Below are 19,657 nucleotides of genomic sequence, written 5' to 3' on the forward strand. Positions count from 1 at the left end.
ATATCATGGTCACAGACAGACAGTCAAACTGACAAACAGACAGAGGTGAAAACATAAAACCTTCGATGGTGGAGGTAATAATTAAGTTACAATGTAAATAAAGTTAATAATCTAGAGTCAACAAAATGTCATGCAAAAACAAGTTATACCTTGTGCTGATAATGTGATATTGAAACCTCGTCTGGTGACACTCTCATCAGTGTGAAAAAATATCCGCATGAAGTTGGAGCTTGAGGTGATGATTCGTCCAATATTGTGAGGTTGGCACATTGTGATCTCTCGCTGTGTTGTGTTTGTGTAGGCCACACCCAACCAATCCCATGGGCAATTATAAGGATCTTCCAGATCCAGGTTCACCACAGTCAGCACCACAACATGTCCATCGGGTGCCCTCACATCCCAAACACAGTCCATGTTGTTTTCATAGGAGAAAGGGAACCCGGGAGAGACGAGCCAACCTTCTGCCAAAAGGTTTCCTCCACATGACTCTGCATGGAAAATTATCCAGCATTATCAACCAAGAAAGATGTTGTTGAAGAAACGTTAAATACTAGCTGAAGTACCCGGCGTTGGGAGGGGAGGGGTGCGGGGAGGGAGGGGTGCGGGGAGGGGAGGGGTGCGGGGAGGGAGGGGTTGGTTTGACAGGCCCCCCGTTTTGAGGGGAGGGAGGGAGAAGGGAAGGAGGAAAAATTACCAGTGCGAAGAGTGTTTTAACCTCAGTGTTTCCCAGGTAAAAAATGAAATTGTAATACCCTCTGCCACCATCACCAGGTGGTGCTGCACGGTACACATTTACATCGATAATTTACGTTCCTGCCCTGGCCCCCACACCTCCACATGAGGCCACGGCCACGTAGCCTATGTTACCCCCCAGTCAAAGTTGTATTTGTATTTGTGCACCGAGTAAAGTATATAAGCGTCTATAACTCGAGTTCCCGGCGTTGCTCAGGCGAAAAATAAACAGTAACAAATTTAAAATGAGGGCAAATAAAATGTAAAAGCAATTACATCCAAATCAGAATCCATGACAAATGTCAAATCATCATTTTAGATTTTTGTTGAATATTTGCTGGTGAATGTGTCGTTGGTCACGTTTCTTTGTTAAGTTTGATAACTTTCAGGAACAAGAAGAAGAAGAAGAAGAAGACCTACCACCAACTTCCACCTCTTCCGGAGTTGTTTGATTGAATCTGATTTGTTTGATGTCATCAATTAAAAAGGCTGCGGCACGATGGAGCGATTTTTTTTAACCCCCGCCCGGCCCCCCCCCCCCCCCAAATCGACCTTTTTCAGTGTGGTAAATACCATACTGTAATCATAAACACTGTGGATACTGTAAATAGTCATAAATTTTTAATAAATACTATAAATAATAATAATAAATAATAAATACTATAAATACTGCTCCAGTATTTTTATTCTCTGTGTGGTAAATAATGTACTGGTGTCACCTTCGTAGTGGAATGAAATGCCGTTCGTTGAATATGTGCTGGTGAATGTGCCGTTGATCACGTTTCTCAGTTCAGGTTGATGACGTTCAGGAAGAAGAAGAAGACTTACCACCAACTTCAACCGCTTCCAGAATTGTTTGATTGAATCCGATTTGTTTGATTTGTTTGTGTTGAAATGTCTGGTAATTGTTTTGTATTTATTTATGTGCATGTTTACTTGCATATAACTGTCAATAATATAAAAGGTATAGATAGGCACGATCGAGCAATTTTTTTAATCCCCCCAACAATCGCCCTTTTTCAAATATTTAAAAAAACACAATTTTTTTTGTCGAAAAACACTCCCTGGCACTCACTGACAAACCCCGAAAAGTTTGACGATGATCGGTTCAGCTATCTCTGAGAAAAATGGTGACACAGAGACAGACACATACACAGACAAAAGGCTCTCTTGTCGTATCGATGAATATGAATGAATAATGAATGATCGTTTTGAGGCCATTTTTCCCCGCTTGAGCGGTTAGCATTGCGTGCCCCATGACAATCATGGTTCCCTGTTTGAGGCAATGTTTTTATGGCCGGATGCCCCTTCCTGACGCCAAATGAAACTGAATATTTTGATGAATGAAACTGAATATTTTGATGAATGAAACTGAATATTTTGATGAATGAAACTGAATATTTTGATGAATGAAACTGAATATTTTTATGAATGAAACTGAATATTTTGATGAATGAAACTGAATATTTTGATGAAATGAAACTGAATATTTTGATGAAATGAAACTGAATATTTTGATGAAATGAAACTGAATATTTTGATGAATGAAACTGAATATTTTGATGAATGAAACTGAATATTTTGATGAATGAAACTGAATATTTTGAACAACAAATGTGTTGTCTTTAACATGAACAATCATTCTGCAAATGTCAAAAATTCAGAATCCAAATTTGAAAGAATGAAGTACAAATTATATGGATGTATCTAGAAAGGGGATTTTGAATGTTTTTGAACAAACCACATGATAGTGAAGAATCACCAAGGTTTATATATTTTTGAAAATAAAACGATTGAATTATTGATAAAGGTCATAATCAAATGAATTGAGTGAAACACATGATGGGCCAATAGAAAGGGAACGATTCAGAAAGCTCTTCTATATTCTTCTATTATATTCTAAGCAATGCTTGAAGATCACATCTTTGTTAAAATAGATCAAATTGAACAATACCTGATGTGAAAGTAATTGTTGCAGGAAGGCTGGATTTGTTGTTGAAGGAGGAAAATACAGTCAATGTGTAATTCCCTCCAGGTGTAAGACTCGTGATGTTAATTTCTGTACCCTGTACACTTCTGGTATTCATCGAGTATTCATGATACCAAATCACGTGATAGGTATAGTTGTCTTTGTTGGGATCGTTTGGTGCGGTCCATCTCACAAATGCAAAACCAACATCCTGTTCAACCACCTCGAGATTCATTGGAGGTGAAGGACCTGCAAAATGGAGTGACATCGTGCTTTCATGACCATCTTGACTTGTGTATTATGTGTCACGTGATACTTCGCTCTTAACCAATGAGATTGCATATAAATGAAACAGCTGCAAAAATGGCCTTTGGAGGCTCAGGTGGTGGATGAAAATACCCTGAGGACAATCCCCAGGTCAGACTTGACCTGCTTGCCAAATTTGGTTGTTGTCAGCCCAGCAGTCTTTGCAAAAAACACGAACAAACAGACAGACAACCCGATTAATTTTATTTATTAGATGTCACATTTTTAGAGAGCAAATTTCAATATTTTGAAAAAGAGGAACTGAGTCCAATGTAATGGCACAAATACCGAGAGCAATGGAACTGCTTTGAATGACACGCATCGCCTTTGACAGATTGGAAGCATGGAATATTGTTTTTTACGTCATATTTTCAAGGAGAACCTCAAGGGATATTGAACATTTATGTGCACCACGTGACAACAAATCTAATCATCAACATCAATGTCGTGTGCCTGGTTTGTCATTACCTGTTTGCACAGAAATGGTGGAAGGAATGCTTTCAGTGCCATTGCACAGGTAAGAGATGGACACAGAGTAGCTTGAACCAGGTGAAAGTCCTGTGATCGTTAGTTCCTTGTTCGTTGTGGTGTGGTTTTGAATTTCTTTCCCAAAAGAGAACAAAAACACAAAGCTGAGGTGTGTGTTGTTGAGGTCATTTGGTACAATCCACCTGAGGGTCACTGATGTTGTGTTATATGAGAACATTTCTAGTTGAGCAGGAATACAGCCATCTGTGAATGTGGTAGAGAGGGATGGGGTTGGGGTAAACACTGTTGTTTGCAGTTGAACGACAAAGTGAAATGATTTTTACGAGACAATTCACGTTTTACTGGAGAACGAATATCAAGGCAGAAACAACGAGAATGGCACTCGGTACAGAAGATACCTCTGGCCAGGCTGAACAGTTAACGTTTTGTATCCCAATGATAGGCCATATCTGGATACTGACCCGAAGCAAAACCTAATCGGCTTGTTCTTGTTGCCAAATCAACTCATCCACCTCGTTTTGTCATAATCCGTCCACAACTTTTAGAGATGTCGTGCTGTATATCGTTTCTGGCCGGATCACTAAGTGGTGAAGAATCACTTTTAAAAAATTATCTTATCCGGGTCTGGATTCGGATCTTCACCGAAAACGAATCGCTTCTTCCTGGTCACACACCCAACCTGCCCACCAAGTTAGGTCCAAATCCGTCCACAACTTTTTGAGATATCGTTCGATATATCGGTTTTAGCACGAGCACTCAATAGCGAAGAATCACTTTTAAAAATTCTCTGATCTGGATCTGGATTCCAATCTTCACCAATATTAAATCAATTGTTCCTTGTCACACACCAAACCTGTCCACCAAGTCTCGTTCAAATCCGTCCACAGCGTTTTGAGATGTCGTGCTATCGGCCTATATATTGTTCTTGCCCTATCTCTCTAAGGTGAAGAATCACTTAAAATTCTCGGATCCACATCAGGATCTTCAGCAAAATTGAATCAATTCTTCCTCGTCACATACCAAACCCTCCAACAAACTTCATCTGAATCCATATACAACTTTTTGAGATATCATGGTCACAGACAGACAGTCAAACTGACAAACAGACAGAGGTGAAAACATAAAACCTTCGATGGTGGAGGTCATAATTCAGTTACAATGTAAATAAAGTTAATAATCTAGAGTCAACAAAATGTCATGCAAAAACAAGTTATACCTTTTGCTGATAATGTGATATTGAAACCTCGTTGGGTGACACTCTCATCAGTGTGAAAATATATCCGCATGAAGTTGGAGCTTGAGGTGATGATTCGTCCAATATTGTGAGGTTGGCACATTGTGATCTCTCGCTGTGTTGTGTTTGTGTAGGCCACACCCAACCAATCATATGGGCAATTGTAAGGATCTTCCAGATCCAGGTTCACCACAGTCAGCACCACAACATGTCCATCAGGTGCCCTCACATCCCAAACACAGTCCATGTTGTTTTCATAGGAGAAAGGGAATCCGGGAGAGACGAGCGAACCTTCTGCCCAAAGGTTTCCTCCACATGACTCTGCATGAAAAATTATCCAGAAAACTATATTTCATTATTCACATATAGCCTTCACCTCTCCTCCTTGCGCACCTTCACATCGAGTCCATTCGCTACACTCTCACTGCACCTGGTTACATCAACGGGCCAACTTCGCCTTGCACACCCCCTCCCCTCCTCCCCCCCTCCCACCCCCCTCCCCGCCTCCCCCTCCCAACCCCCCCCCCCCTCCCCGTGTTCCGGGATACACGATAATATCAAGTTTGCACCACAGATGATCCATCGTGGAGCACACGGAGAGATTGGCTCGTTGGTTGCGTGGAGGAGAGACCAAGGGCGGGGTATGAGGGGTCCGTACGCATGGCTATCAGCCAGAGCGATTGGGCTGTGCTAGCTCAACCGGGCTAGTGCAAGGTGTGCAATGGCACGAGACCTTATTTCGTCTTTCCCTTATCTCTCATCGCATATTGCCCCTTCCCCATCTCACTTTTCTCCAAATGCTTGTTGGCACCAGGCCAACTGATAAGTGACTGATAAGGTTCCAAGGGCGCGGATGTCGATTAGGGGATAAGTGGGAATGTATACCTGCTTGTGAATAATTGCTGTGAATCTCCTTGTACATGTATGATTGTGAATTTGCCTGCTTTGTAGATACGTGTCTGTTTAATGCATGATTGAACCAATTTTGTGTCGACGTATTCTCTCTGTTCTGATGACACAAGGCAACTGAGGGTAGGTTAACCAATTTCCAATTGGGCCTATGAATCGCGAGCAGCGATTATGCACCAATTGGTCCCTCTCGGCGAAACTAATTAAGATTTGTTGCGTGATCGTCGGCGCAGTACTCGCTCGTTTTCCGGTCTTCGTTTTGTGGCAACAAAACATTGGTCATGGGATCCAGTGGGAAACAACTGACTGTCGTGGCCTTTTAAGATGCGGCGTCCTCTTGGAGTTATGCAGAAGCGACGTCCGTCACAATATCAAACATCATCAGAGAAATTGTTGTTCAAGTGACGAGATATCGAGTCTGATTCGATAACTCGACGGCTCCATAGGTCTAACAAACGGACTGTGTAACGACAGACCTGACAGCTTGACATGAAATAATTGGCTTGCATATGGAAATTCACTTGATTTAAATGGTACAACTTTCCTGCAGATTCAATGATACACATGCATGCAGTGACTGAATTTCTCATACAGACGAAATTGAACATCAAGCAGTGATTTACTGGAGAAAAGATTAAATTCACTTACGGGCACAGGAAGTGGAAGAAAATACAGCGATCTGGAAAAAAAAATGAAATATTACATTTTAAAAATACACATTTGAATACATTGAGAAATAAAAAGTGTTTTGAAATGTACATCAACCATTTTGTAATTATAAGAAACAATAATAACAAGCATTACGCCTAGGTCCCCCATCGGTGAAGTGATGTGAGTTGACAAAGTGGAGGACGCAAGGCGGCCATCTTGGAGTTTGACGTGGCGACCCAATTTTCAATAGTGTTCTTCCTTATGCATAGATACACCCACACACCAGATTAAAAGTTAGTAGTTCGTTTATTTTTCAAGATGTTTCGCTCACAAGGTTCAGACATATATATGGTGGCGGCCATCTTCGATTTTGACATGGCGACCCAATTTTCAAAAGCGTTCTTCCTTATGCCTAGATACACCCACACACCAAATTAGAAGTTGGTACTTCGCTTATTTTTCAAGATATTCCGCTCACAGGTTTCAGACATACATGGCGGCGGCCATCTTGGATTTTGACATGGCGACCCAATTTTCAATGGCGTTCTTCCTTATGCGTAGATACACCCACACACCAGATTAGAAGTTAGTAGTTTGTTTATTTCTCAAGATATTTCGCTCACAAGTTTCAGACATATATATGGTGGCGGCCATCTTGGATTTTGACGTGGCGACCCAATTTTCAACATCGTTCTTCCTTATGCGTAGATACACCCACACACCAGATTAGAAGTTAGTAGTTTGTTTATTTCTCAAGATATTTCGCTCACAAGTTTCAGACATATATATGGTGGCGGCCATCTTGGATTTTGACGTGGCGACCCAATTTTCAATAGCTTTCTTCCTTATGCCTAGATACACTCACACACCAGATTAGAAGTTGGTACTCCGCTTATTTTTCAAGATATTCAGCTCAAGGTTCAGACATACATGGTGGTGGCCATCTTGGATTTTGACGTGGATTGCACCCACAAACTAAATTAGAATTCGGTCCTTCACTTACGCACGCACGCACGCACGTTACATTTTTAAAATTCACATTTGAATACATTGAGAAATAAAAAGTGTTTTGAAATGTACATCAACCATTTTGTAATTATAAGAAACAATAATAAAAACAAGTACAGATACATTCAAAGTACACCGCCCCATGCCAAATATTTAAATATGCTGCAGCGCGGCATTGCCGGGGCGCCTCCGGCGCCCGGCAATACCGCAGTGCAGCTCATTGAGGCTGCATTGGGAGGGAGAGGTGTACACTAATTGATTGATTAATTGTATAATTAAAATCAATAAAAGATTATCACAAAATATTTTCATAATCAATTGGCTAATCGCATAACTAAACCACTAGTGCTTCATCCGAAGATGTATCTTTTAGAAATCTAATTAAATAAGTCATTTATAAAAAATTAAATAATTAATTGATTACTCAATAAATAATTAATCGATTAATCAATAAATAATTAATAGATGAAATGATTAATCAATGAATCAAAAATATCCTTGATAGCCACATAACTTGGTCACTCATGTCCAAATATTAGCTTCCCAGCTCAAAAGGTGCCTGAGATATTGGCCAAATGAGAAAGAAAATAAATAAATGATTAATAATGAAAATAAATAAATAATAATCATTAAAAAATTAAATTATTAATCAATTTGGTCAGAGAACACATAAACTACCACTATTTCATCAGAATCTGTAACCTAAAATAAAAAAAAATTTTGGTCATTAATCGAATAATTAAATAATTAATCGATTAATTGATTAATTAATAAATCAAAAATATCCTTTGCAGCCAAATCACCTGGTCATTGGCATGTCCAAATATCAGCTTCCTAACTCAAAAGGTGCCTGAGTTAATGGTCAGAAGAGAAAGGAAATTTGATTAATTAAATAAGTACTTAATTAATCGCTAATAATTAAATAACTCCTCAATTTATTGATTAATCAAAAAAAAAAATACCGTTTTTGACAAAGGACTTGCTCACTACTGTGCCGAAATTTCAGCTTCCTAGCTCAAAGGATGGCTGAGATATCGTCCGGACAACCAAGAAAGAAAGAAAACAAGTACACATACATTCAAAGTACACCGCCCCATGCCAAATAATTAAATATGCTGCAGCGCGGCATTGCCGGGGCGCCTCCGGCGCCCGGCAATACCGCAGTGCAGCTCATTGAGGCTGCATTGGGAGGGAGAGGTGTACACTAATTGATTGATTAATTGTATAATTAAAATCAATAAAAGATTATCACAAAATATTTTCATAATCAATTGGCTAATCGCATAACTAAACCACTAGTGCTTCATCCGAAGATGTATCTTTTAGAAATTTAATTAAATAAGTCATTTATAAAAAATTAAATAATTAATTGATTACTCAATAAATAATTAATCGATTAATCAATAAATAATTAATAGATGAAATGATTAATCAATAAATCAAAAATATCCTTGATAGCCACATCACTTGGTCACTCATGTCCAAATATTAGCTTCCCAGCTCAAAAGGTGCCTGAGATATTGGCCAAATGAGAAAGAAAATAAATAAATGATTAATAATGAAAATAAATAAATAATAATCATAAAAAAATTAAATTAGTAATCAATTTGGTCAGAGAACACATAAACTACCACTATTTCATCAGAATCTGTAACTTAAAAAAAAAAATTTTTTTGGTCATTAATCGAATAATTAAATAATTAATCGATTAATTGATTAATTAATAAATCAAAAATATCCTTTGCAGCCAAATCACCTGGTCATTGGCATGTCCAAATATCAGCTTCCTAACTCAAAAGGTGCCTGAGTTAATAATGGTCAGAAGAGAAATGAAATTTAATTAATTAAATAAGTACTTAATTAAACGCTAATAATTAAATAACTCCTCAATTAATTGATTATTCAAAAAACAAAAAATACCGTATTTGACAAAGGACTTGCTCACTACTGTGCCGAAATTTCAGCTTCCTAGCTCAAAGGATGGCTGAGATATCGCCCGGACAACCAAGAAAACAAACAAACAAGAAAACAAGAAACCAGAGTGAAAACTGAGTACTCTCTTTCAGCGTGCGTCACTGCCGAGCCCCCTTTGGTGCCCGGCAATGACGATTTGCAATGCCTGGAGATGGCATAGGAAAGGAGCGGTGTACAACAAGAAAACAAACAAGAAACCAGAGTGAAAACTGAGTACTCTCTTTCAGCGTGCGTCACTGCCGAGCCCCCTTTGGTGCCCGGCAATGACGATTTGCAATGCCTGGAGATGGCATAGGAAAGGAGCGGTGTACAACAAGTACACATACATTCAAAGTACACCGCCCCATGCCAAATAATTAAATATGCTGCAGCGCGGCATTGCCGGGGCGCCTCCGGCGCCCGGCAATACCACAGTGCAGCTCATTGAGGCTGCATTGGGAGGGAGAGGTGTACACTAATTGATTGATTAATTGTATAATTAAAATCAATAAAAGATTATCACAAAATATTTTCATAATCAATTGGCTAATCGCATAACTAAACCACTAGTGCTTCATCTGAAGATGTATCTTTTAGAAATTTAATTAAATAAGTCATTTATAAAAAATTAAATAATTAATTGATTACTCAATAAATAATTAATCGATTAATCAATAAATACTTAATAGATGAAATGATTAATCAATAAATCAAAAATATCCTTGATAGCCACATCACTTGGTCACTCATGTCCAAATATTAGCTTCCCAGCTCAAAAGGTGCCTGAGATATTGGCCAAATGAGAAAGAAAATAAATAAATGATTAATAATGAAAATAAATAAATAATAATCATAAAAAAATTAAATTATTAATCAATTTGGTCAGAGAACACATAAACTACCACTATTTCATCAGAATCTGTAACTTAAAAAAAAAAAATTTTTTTGTCATTAATCGAATAATTAAATAATTAATCGATTAATTGATTAATTAATAAATCAAAAATATCCTTTGCAGCCAAATCACCTGGTCATTGGCATGTCCAAATATCAGCTTCCTAACTGAAAAGGTGCCTGAGTTAATAATGGTCAGAAGAGAAATGAAATTTAATTAATTAAATAAGTACTTAATTAAACGCTAATAATTAAATAACTCCTCAATTAATTGATTATTCAAAAAACAAAAAATACCGTATTTGACAAAGGACTTGCTCACTACTGTGCCGAAATTTCAGCTTCCTAGCTCAAAGGATGGCTGAGATATCGCCCGGACAACCAAGAAAACAAACAACCAGAGTGAAAACTGAGTACTCTCTTTCAGCGTGCGTCACTGCAGAGCCCCCTTTGGTGCCCGGCAATGACGATTTGCAATGCCTGGAGATGGCATAGGAAAGGAGCGGTGTACAACAAGAAAGAAAACAAGTACACATACATTCAAAGTACACCGCCCCATGCCAAATAATTAAATATGCTGCAGCGCGGCATTGCCGGGGCGCCTCCGGCGCCCGGCAATACCGCAGTGCAGCTCATTGAGGCTGCATTGGGAGGGAGAGGTGTACACTAATTGATTGATTAATTGTATAATTAAAATCAATAAAAGATTATCACAAAATATTTTCATAATCAATTGGCTAATCGCATAACTAAACCAGTAGTGCTTCATCCGAAGATGTATCTTTTAGAAATTTAATTAAATAAGTCATTTATAAAAAATTAAATAATTAATTGATTACTCAATAAATAATTAATCGATTAATCAATAAATACTTAATAGATGAAATGATTAATCAATAAATCAAAAATATCCTTGATAGCCACATCACTTGGTCACTCATGTCCAAATATTAGCTTCCCAGCTCAAAAGGTGCCTGAGATATTGGCCAAATGAGAAAGAAAATAAATAAATGATTAATAATGAAAATAAATAAATAATAATCATAAAAAAATTAAATTATTAATCAATTTGGTCAGAGAACACATAAACTACCACTATTTCATCAGAATCTGTAACTTAAAAAAAAAAAATTTTTTTGTCATTAATCGAATAATTAAATAATTAATCGATTAATTGATTAATTAATAAATCAAAAATATCCTTTGCAGCCAAATCACCTGGTCATTGGCATGTCCAAATATCAGCTTCCTAACTCAAAAGGTGCCTGAGTTAATAATGGTCAGAAGATAAATGAAATTTAATTAATTAAATAAGTACTTAATTAAACGCTAATAATTAAATAACTCCTCAATTAATTGATTATTCAAAAAACAAAAAATACCGTATTTGACAAAGGACTTGCTCACTACTGTGCCGAAATTTCAGCTTCCTAGCTCAAAGGATGGCTGAGATATCGTCCGGACAACCAAGAAAGAAAACAAGAAACCAGAGTGAAAACTGAGTACTCTCTTTCAGCGTGCGTCACTGCCGAGCCCCCTTTGGTGCCCGGCAATGACGATTTGCAATGCCTGGAGATGGCATAGGAAAGGAGCGGTGTACAACAAACAAGAAAGAAAGAAACCAGAGTGAAAACTGAGAACTCTCTTTCAGCGTGCGTCACTGCCGAGCCCCCTTTGGTGCCCGGCAATGACGATTTGCAATGCCTGGAGATGGCATAGGAAAGGAGCGGTGTACAAAATTAGTTCCATGCAATATGCCATGCAATGTATTATCCATTTTGTATTTATTACTTGCAAAATCGAAGATTTTTCATGTATATTGGTTGGTTTTGTGCGTTATTCTGTCCCTCTGTTTGTTTGGTTGTCTGTCTGTCTGTCAATCGCCTACAGGTCACAATTTTAAACCGACCTTCACGAAACTTCACCAGATGGTAGAATTGGTCATAAGGAAGAAGTCCATTGATTTTGAGGTCAAAGGTCATTTTGAGGTCAAATTTTTATAATCGGCATTTTTCATCCGATTGGCTTGAAAATTGAACAGCATTTGCAAATTGAGTCACTAAATTGGGAAACAAACTATTTTTGAGGTCAAAAGGTCAAAGGTCAACTCTAGGTCAGTTCCTCGGGCGCTTCTCAAGGTCGCTTCCGGTTCCTTAGGTGAGGAAGCGTACTTCGAGCTCTCCACGGCATCAAAGTTTAAGTATTTTCCCATTCGTGTCTTTGTCAAATTTCCACTGGTTATTGGTCCCCTACCGGTGCACACCGGAGGGGACTATAGGTTTGCACGCCGTCCCTCCGTCCGTCAGTCCGTCACGCAAAGAACAGTTTTCCGGACTTTTTTTCTAAACGCTTAACGCTAATGATTTCAAACTTGGCACATCGTTTGCTCATGATATGCTACAGATCAAGTTCGAACTTCACGACGTTTCGATCATTTTTGACAAAGTTATGGCACTTTGAACTTTGGGAATTCTGATAATTCTGATGATCCTTAACTCAGTGCCATTTTAAGTTTGAATTTCCTTTAAAAAAGATTTTCTCTGCAATAATAGGACCGATTGAGATTAAATTTTCACCATAGGAGGGACTCGGTCTGTAGAATATTTTAATGGTAATTATGACGTCACAGGTCACGTGGTTCGGGCGCCATATTGTCTTTCGTGAAATCACGGAAACCCCTTTTTCTCTGCAACGGCTGAACAGATCGAGGCCAGACTTTGCAGGCAGAATCGCATACCCATGACGAACAAAAAGGTCAACAGGCATGACGTCATGCGTCACATGGTTTCAGAGTTATGACGTTTTTAAGCATGAACATTTAAAACCGAGCCCCTCCCTCATTTTTGATCCAATCGAGGGGAAACTTCACAGATCTGTTCCGCATGTCAGTCTACTAAAATATCCTTTTGGAATTTGCGATAGCTCACGTGGTTTGGCAGATATCGCTAATTAAACGAAAATATTTTAAAAATGGATATCTCTTGAATCGCTTTATTGATCGACGTGAAACTTCATATTGTAGTGGACGTCATGAAGAGTAACAAGTGTGCAAAATTTCAAGATGATTGGATGTACGGTCTGGAAGCTAGAAGTTGTTATTGCATGAAGAAGAAGAGGCGTAATGTGTGCGGATTTAATTATTTATCACATGTACTGACTGAAAGCATCGTTGGACACGACCTGTTGCAGTCATTTTAATCTCAAAAAAAATTCTAATTTAAGATTTCTCAATAGCTGAGGTATATTTGTTGGAACCCATCTGTGGATCGGTCCCATCGGCCGATGGGTCTGACCCGTTTGCGGATCCGCAGATGGGTCGCCCATCGGCCGATGGGCGACCCATCTGTGGATGCACGAGAAATGACAATGCAGACCCATCGGCCGATGGGTCTGCGCCATCTGCGGATGTGTTGTTCACCTTGAAGTGACATTATCTTATCTTATTTTAAGCGACATTATCTTATTTTTATTTATCTTATTTATCTTATTTATTTTTATTTATCTTATTTTTAAGTGACATTATCTTATTTAAATGAAGCGACATTATCTTATTTTTATCTTATCGACAAACGGTTATCGACAAACCACATGTCACGGACTGCTTTATAAACATTTATGACATCAATTGCTTATTTTTAGGTTCAAATAAACATACTCATCCACCATTGATGCATACACATTCCTTCAAGGTGAAAAACACATCTGCAGATGGCGCAGACCCATCGGCCGATGGGTCTGCATTGTCATTTCTTGTGCATCCACAGATGGGTCGCCCATCGGCCGATGGGCGACCCATCTGCGGATCCGCAAACGGGTCAGACCCATCGGCCGATGGGACCGATCCACAGATGGGTTCCAACATATTAACAAACGAATAAAACAGATTTGGTCAAATTCTGACTTTTTTAACTCGATCGCATTTGACAGTTGTGACAAGCTGAGGAAGAAGAAACCTCGCATTGGCTTCTCCAATGTGCCATAAAAAAATGGATATCTCTTGAATCGCAAGTACTTCAGACCGTGAGTTGGTAATAATTTATATAATTCACACAGTGCAATACGTGCAGGCCGCTCCACGGAGCGACCTTGCGGGCTTATCAACGAGGCGAGGTGTGACACACGTGTCTCAGCATACCTCAGATCAAGTTTGAAAACCAGCATCAACCGTGCATAAATTTGCATATTCGATCATTTTTGACAAAGTTATGGCAATTTGAACTTTGGTAGGGGACATGTATTGCAGCGCAATACTCAGAATGCTTGTTTTATTGTGCATGTGTTATTGTGTGTTTCTAGTTTAGTTTTGGTTTTGTAATTCGTGCAAACTTGTTTGTAATTAATCGTTTTTCGTGTCGTACTTCGTGCGAGGCCTGGTACCTCTACGCTCCCTCCCTCTCATCGGTATTTTGTGAATACAAGTTCTTTCCTTCGCTGTATTGCTTGTTTCTTTGATTTTCTCCCCTACCCCCTCCCTCCCACGAACATCTTACCCTTTGTCAAACGTTTGAAATACAAAAAAAAGAAAAAAATACTTTATTATTTCCTTCTCTCCTCGCGGACACGTGCTTGTCTCACCCCGTCCCCTTTATCTCCTTTTTCTTCCACCTCTCCAGCCGATCCTCTCCTTTCCAATTCTAGTTTCCACCACACTCATTCAACCATTTCTCCTTCTTTCTCTGATTCACGCCCTCACTTCAGGGACATTTCCCAGATTGTTTTTTCACGGTTTTGTTTAAATATTATTGAAATATATTGAAACTTTCCCCTGCAGTGTTTTATTCATTGGTTTATTACAACACGCTGTTTTTCTTCCTATTTAAAAGGCTTTTTTCAATTTCCTCTTCAATGAATTCCACTTCAAAAAAAATATTCAATCTCTTACAATTCTTCCTCCCTACATTCTATAAACTCACCTTCATCCCACCCCTCCTCTATCATTTTCAAACGGATCCCTGACTTCAAAATGACAATAAGCCCAGTTTGTAAAAAATGTTAGTTTGTCATTAATCATCCACTTTCTAAACTCCCCCCTCACACCTCACCTCCTAAACTCCCACCTCATGCCTCCCCTCTTGATCTCCCACCTCACCCCTCCCCTCCTAAACTCCCCCCTCACCCCTCCCTTTCAATTCACCCTCCTCACCCCTCCCCTAAACTCACCCCTCGCCCCTCCCATACTAAACTCCCCTCTCGCCCCTCCCCTCCAAATCTCGCCCCTTGCCCCTCCCCTTAAAATCTCCCCCGACACCCCTCCCATTCAAAACTCCCCCCACCCTTCCCTTCAAAACTCACCCCTCACCTCTGACCCTCCACAACTCCCCCCACCCCTCCTTTTCAATTCTCACCCCTCACCCCTCCCCTCCTAAACTTCCTCCTCGCCCATCCCCTCCAAATGTCCCCACTTGCCCCTCCCTTTCAAATCTCCCCCGTACCCTTCAAATCTCCCCCCTACCCTTCAAAACTCCCCCCTCACCCCTCCATTTCAAAACTCCCCCTCACCCTTCCCCTTCAAATCTCCCCACCCTCCTTTTTTCTCCAATTCTCTCCTCTCAACCCTCCTCCTCAAAGCGTCGTTCCCACTTCCTCTTCCTTCCAACTCTTACCTCCATCTCCTCCAACCTTCTGCCTCGCACTGCCCCTCCCCCCCTCAAACAACACTTTACTGTGCCTCATCCAATCACCATCAAACCTTTTGTCCTCCTCATCCCTCCCTTTCTCCTAGCTCTTCTGAAACCTCTGACACACTATCAACAGCACTCCCTACCTCCTCCTCTTCCTCTTCCTCGTCTTACCCTGCCCCTCCCCTGCCCTGTCCTGTACCAGATGCTCCCCCTCCCTCTTTCTTAATGGTATGGACCTCAAACATCCGGGGCCTTTGTTCAAACCTGATTGATCTCTCCATTCAGGTTGCTTCTGACAAACCAGACTTAATCTGCTTCACAGAAACTTTCCTCCTTCAAGATGTCTCCGATTCCTTAATATCTCTTCCTGGTTACTCCCTCCTTCGGCATGATAGACCTGAGCCTCGTTTTGGTGGTGGGGTTGCTCTCTTTATCAAAAACTCTCTTCCTCACTCTCCTTGAACTGCCCTCTCTCCACCCCACCCCAAAGAGTTTTTTTTCTCCACCCCAAGTTTCACACCCTCTCTCAATTATCTTCACCCTCTTTTGCTGAAGGTCATCTGCCATCTGCTTAGAAATCAGGCAATATTACCGCTTTCCACAAGGAAGGTGCAAAAACAGTTCCTTGCAACCACAGACCAATCAGCCTGCTCCCAATAATCAGCAAGGTCATGGAATCGATCATTTCTTCTGATATCAAATCCTTCCTCTTCTCCAATGGCTTGATCTCGGATCATCAATTTGGTTTCAGACCAGGTCATTCTACTCTGGACATGCTGCATTTGCTGTCTCAACAATGGATGGAGGTCCTCGATGCCAAACAGGAAATCAGAGCCGTCTTCCTTGACATATCTCGTGCCTTCGATACGGTCTGGCACCCAGCTCTGCTCACCAAACTCTCCTAGTATGGTATCCATGGAAACCTCCATGCTTGGCTTGCAGACTTCCTTTTTGGTCACAGTCAGCATGTGGCCCTGAATGGAATTCTCTCTTCTCCCCTTCCTGTTCAGGCTGGAGTTCCTCAAGGCAGTGTTCTGGGCCCTGTGCTTTTTCTGGTCTTCATTAATGATCTCTCCAACTCTCTGGAATATCCTATCTCTTTGCTGATAACTCCATTCTTCTACCCCCGTTAAAACACCCCAAATCCGACTCTTTCAATCCCCAACTTCTTTCCTGAAATTCCTCGAGTGTTCATCTGCTTTGTACTGTGTACCCCTCCCTCTTCCCCTAGCCCTCCCCATTACACAGATCTACCGACGTCCCTGTTCTCTTCTGTTGTGCTTAGCTCTTACACGAGCCTCGATTCTGTATTCCAAAAAAAAAATAAGAAAAGGTCAAACTTCTAAAATCATCAATTTTCATCTGAAAAATCACTTTTCATCATATTAACTTGAAAATCAAACAGCAATTACATCGTGCATCACTGAATTGGGAAACCAACTATTTGAGGTAAAAAGGTCAAAGGTCAACTCAAGATCGAACTTATAATATCAATTTTCATCTGAAAAATCATCAATTTTAATCCGATTGACCCGAGCTTTGATTAAGGTCGTAAATTTTAATCCAAGTGAAATGGCCAATTTTATGTATCCATCGCAACTTTTTTGGGGAGAGGGGTGGATTTTGCAAGTATCATGCTCTGCATGACGTCTTCTTGTCTATTTGTTCTCTCGAAAAGGTTTTTTTTAATACTATTTTAAAATAAATGTACAAGATTTCAGTGTGGTATTGAATAAAAATTTTGATACTAGGCGCTGCTTTGGCTGAAAACTTATTGGAGAGAGATAAAGACAAGTGGTCCCGAACCTATGGTCTGCAGCAATCAGTGAGGGTCCTTGGTGTGGAGGTGAGGGGCATGGGGAAAGGGGAGTAACAATAGACTCCCTGCACTTTCAAAATACATCACACACTTGACTTGCAGCATGTCTAAAATAATAATTCCTGGGAGACTTGCCACACATCATAGAGAGCAGCCATTCGTTCATCTTGGTAATTGGCCGAGGGTCATCCTGCTTGCATCACTATTTTGCCACTTTGATAGGTGAATGTCACTGTGATATCATCTCATATAATAATATGCTTGTGTGTGTGTGTGTGTGTGTGTGTGTGTGTGTGTGTGTGTGTGTCTGTAACAATCTTTCCTACCGATTGGTTGGACAGCTGCCCTGACTCCACCCACAATTACAACTTCGATTGGTATTTAAAGGGACAAAAAATTAAAAAAAAATTTTTTGCCCTCTCAAGGTTCCGAAAAAACCCTATAGTCTCGATTTTCGATTTTTCCAGTGCATCACATTATGAACTCACCTTGATCCTAACCAGCAACTTACATAGAGAACCAGTGCATGTCGAGCTCAGATTCCAATACTGATTCCACCATCATTCGCAACTCTGAAGGTTCTCACCATATTGAAACAGATCAGTGGAATTGTGAGGAAGAAGAAGATTGTGAATTGGAGACAAAATTAGTGACAGAAACACTTTCGGAGGAATTGTAGACCCAAATCGTTTCAAATCTTGTGCAAGCGAATGAGACAAACGTGGTGTTAGTGAAGAGGAAGATGGCAGTGTTATGTAATTTGAAGTGTAGATGAAAATACCAGTCGAATGTTCACTTGGCGGTTTATCAAAGATTTTGTATTGACTGATAAATCTGTTATATTGAACTCCAGAATAAATACGGCACGGACATGACGCAGAACCACCTTTGGAACCACCTTTGGAGGCCATATTCCCCCACAGAGTGGGGGTTGGCCTTTTTCGGTCACCGTGGTCCCCTATTATAAAGCAATGTTTTATGGCCGGATGCCCTTCCTGCCGCCAACCCTGTTAGTCGCCCCTTGCGACACACAGGGAATTACCAGTGAACTGGAACTCAACTGGAAATGACCAGTATGATGTCATTTAATTACCTTATAAAACGAACAAAATGGTAAAATACATGGTGACATGTCAAATTACAATGTTTGAATTTAAGAATCATACTCCCATTAAAGTAACCCACTACATCATATTAATCCCTCAGATTGACACCAGTTGGTGGAGATTAAAGATGCCTTTTTTTTTTCATTCTACGAGCCTGTGTGATGCTTCTGTGAAAATTAATTTGTTTTGTCAGCCATGCAACGGTCCCATCATACCTTCCGATTAAACCCCCCTCACACCGGCCTTAAGGGGTCGTTACGACGTTTACGGCGGCGTTGCGGCGAAAAAATCGTGCACAACGGGGAGCATTCCTTGTGGCACCTGGGACATCCTCAACGCTTCCTGGAGCATTCGTATGGATCCTTAAGCGTCCGGGAGGGGTCGTAATTTCTTTCGAGAGTTTTGTCCAGACCAAAACTCTCGTAAGACAATTACGGCAGTGCTACGGAAATCTAGACCGCAACGCTTCCTCAACGCCTCCTCAACGCTTCCGCAACTGCCGGAACACCACCGTAAGACTCCGTAAGGCCATCTTAACCATCCGCAAGGATTCTCCCTCTCCTTGGACTCTCTGGGCAGCGGGTGCTCCGTTCATGGCTCTCCTGGATAGGTCTTGCCCCCTTGGAAGTCAGCAGCAAAATGAGGGGAGAGTGGGGGGGGGGGGGGGGGGGTGTGCGTTTTTATATTCTGGGCTGGGAACTGTAAGGAATCACAAGCAAACGTAGAGGCACCGTATCTCCGCCGTGTATATCTGCAACTAAGCCGCAGCAGTCCGTACTAAACCGTAATAAACCGCTGTGAATCGGTCATGGTCAAGCAAAATCCTCTCCCGGCTGTTCACGATTTTGCTCAAAAAATCGCAACGCTGCCGTAGAAAGAACATCCGTGGACGTCCGTAGACGTCCGTAAAAACCATTTTTTGGTGTGAGGTACCCTTTAGGATGCCACCTTCCGATTGGCCACCTT

At 40.5% G+C, this 19,657-nt stretch overlaps 1 protein-coding gene across 1 annotated transcript in view; it reads right to left on the reverse strand.

Annotated features, from left to right (window-relative positions):
• Positions 1-3,715: 3,715 nt before the first annotated feature.
• LOC137426058 (adhesion G-protein coupled receptor G6-like) overlaps positions 3,716-19,657 on the reverse strand; it is a 43,014-nt gene continuing 27,072 nt past the window's right edge. The window contains exons 3-7 of the mRNA XM_078775190.1: positions 6,288-6,318; positions 4,713-5,051; positions 4,139-4,175; positions 3,958-3,983; positions 3,716-3,837 (exon numbers count right to left, since the gene is read on the reverse strand). Coding sequence (XP_078631316.1) covers positions 3,716-3,837; positions 3,958-3,983; positions 4,139-4,175; positions 4,713-5,051; positions 6,288-6,318 — 555 coding nt within the window. The remainder of the gene's footprint in view (positions 3,838-3,957; positions 3,984-4,138; positions 4,176-4,712; positions 5,052-6,287; positions 6,319-19,657) is intronic.

This window comes from Myxine glutinosa, chromosome 4 (assembly GCF_964187855.1).
Source record: "Myxine glutinosa chromosome 4, kmMyxGlut1.1, whole genome shotgun sequence".
Classification (NCBI taxonomy): Eukaryota; Metazoa; Chordata; class Myxini; order Myxiniformes; family Myxinidae; genus Myxine; species Myxine glutinosa.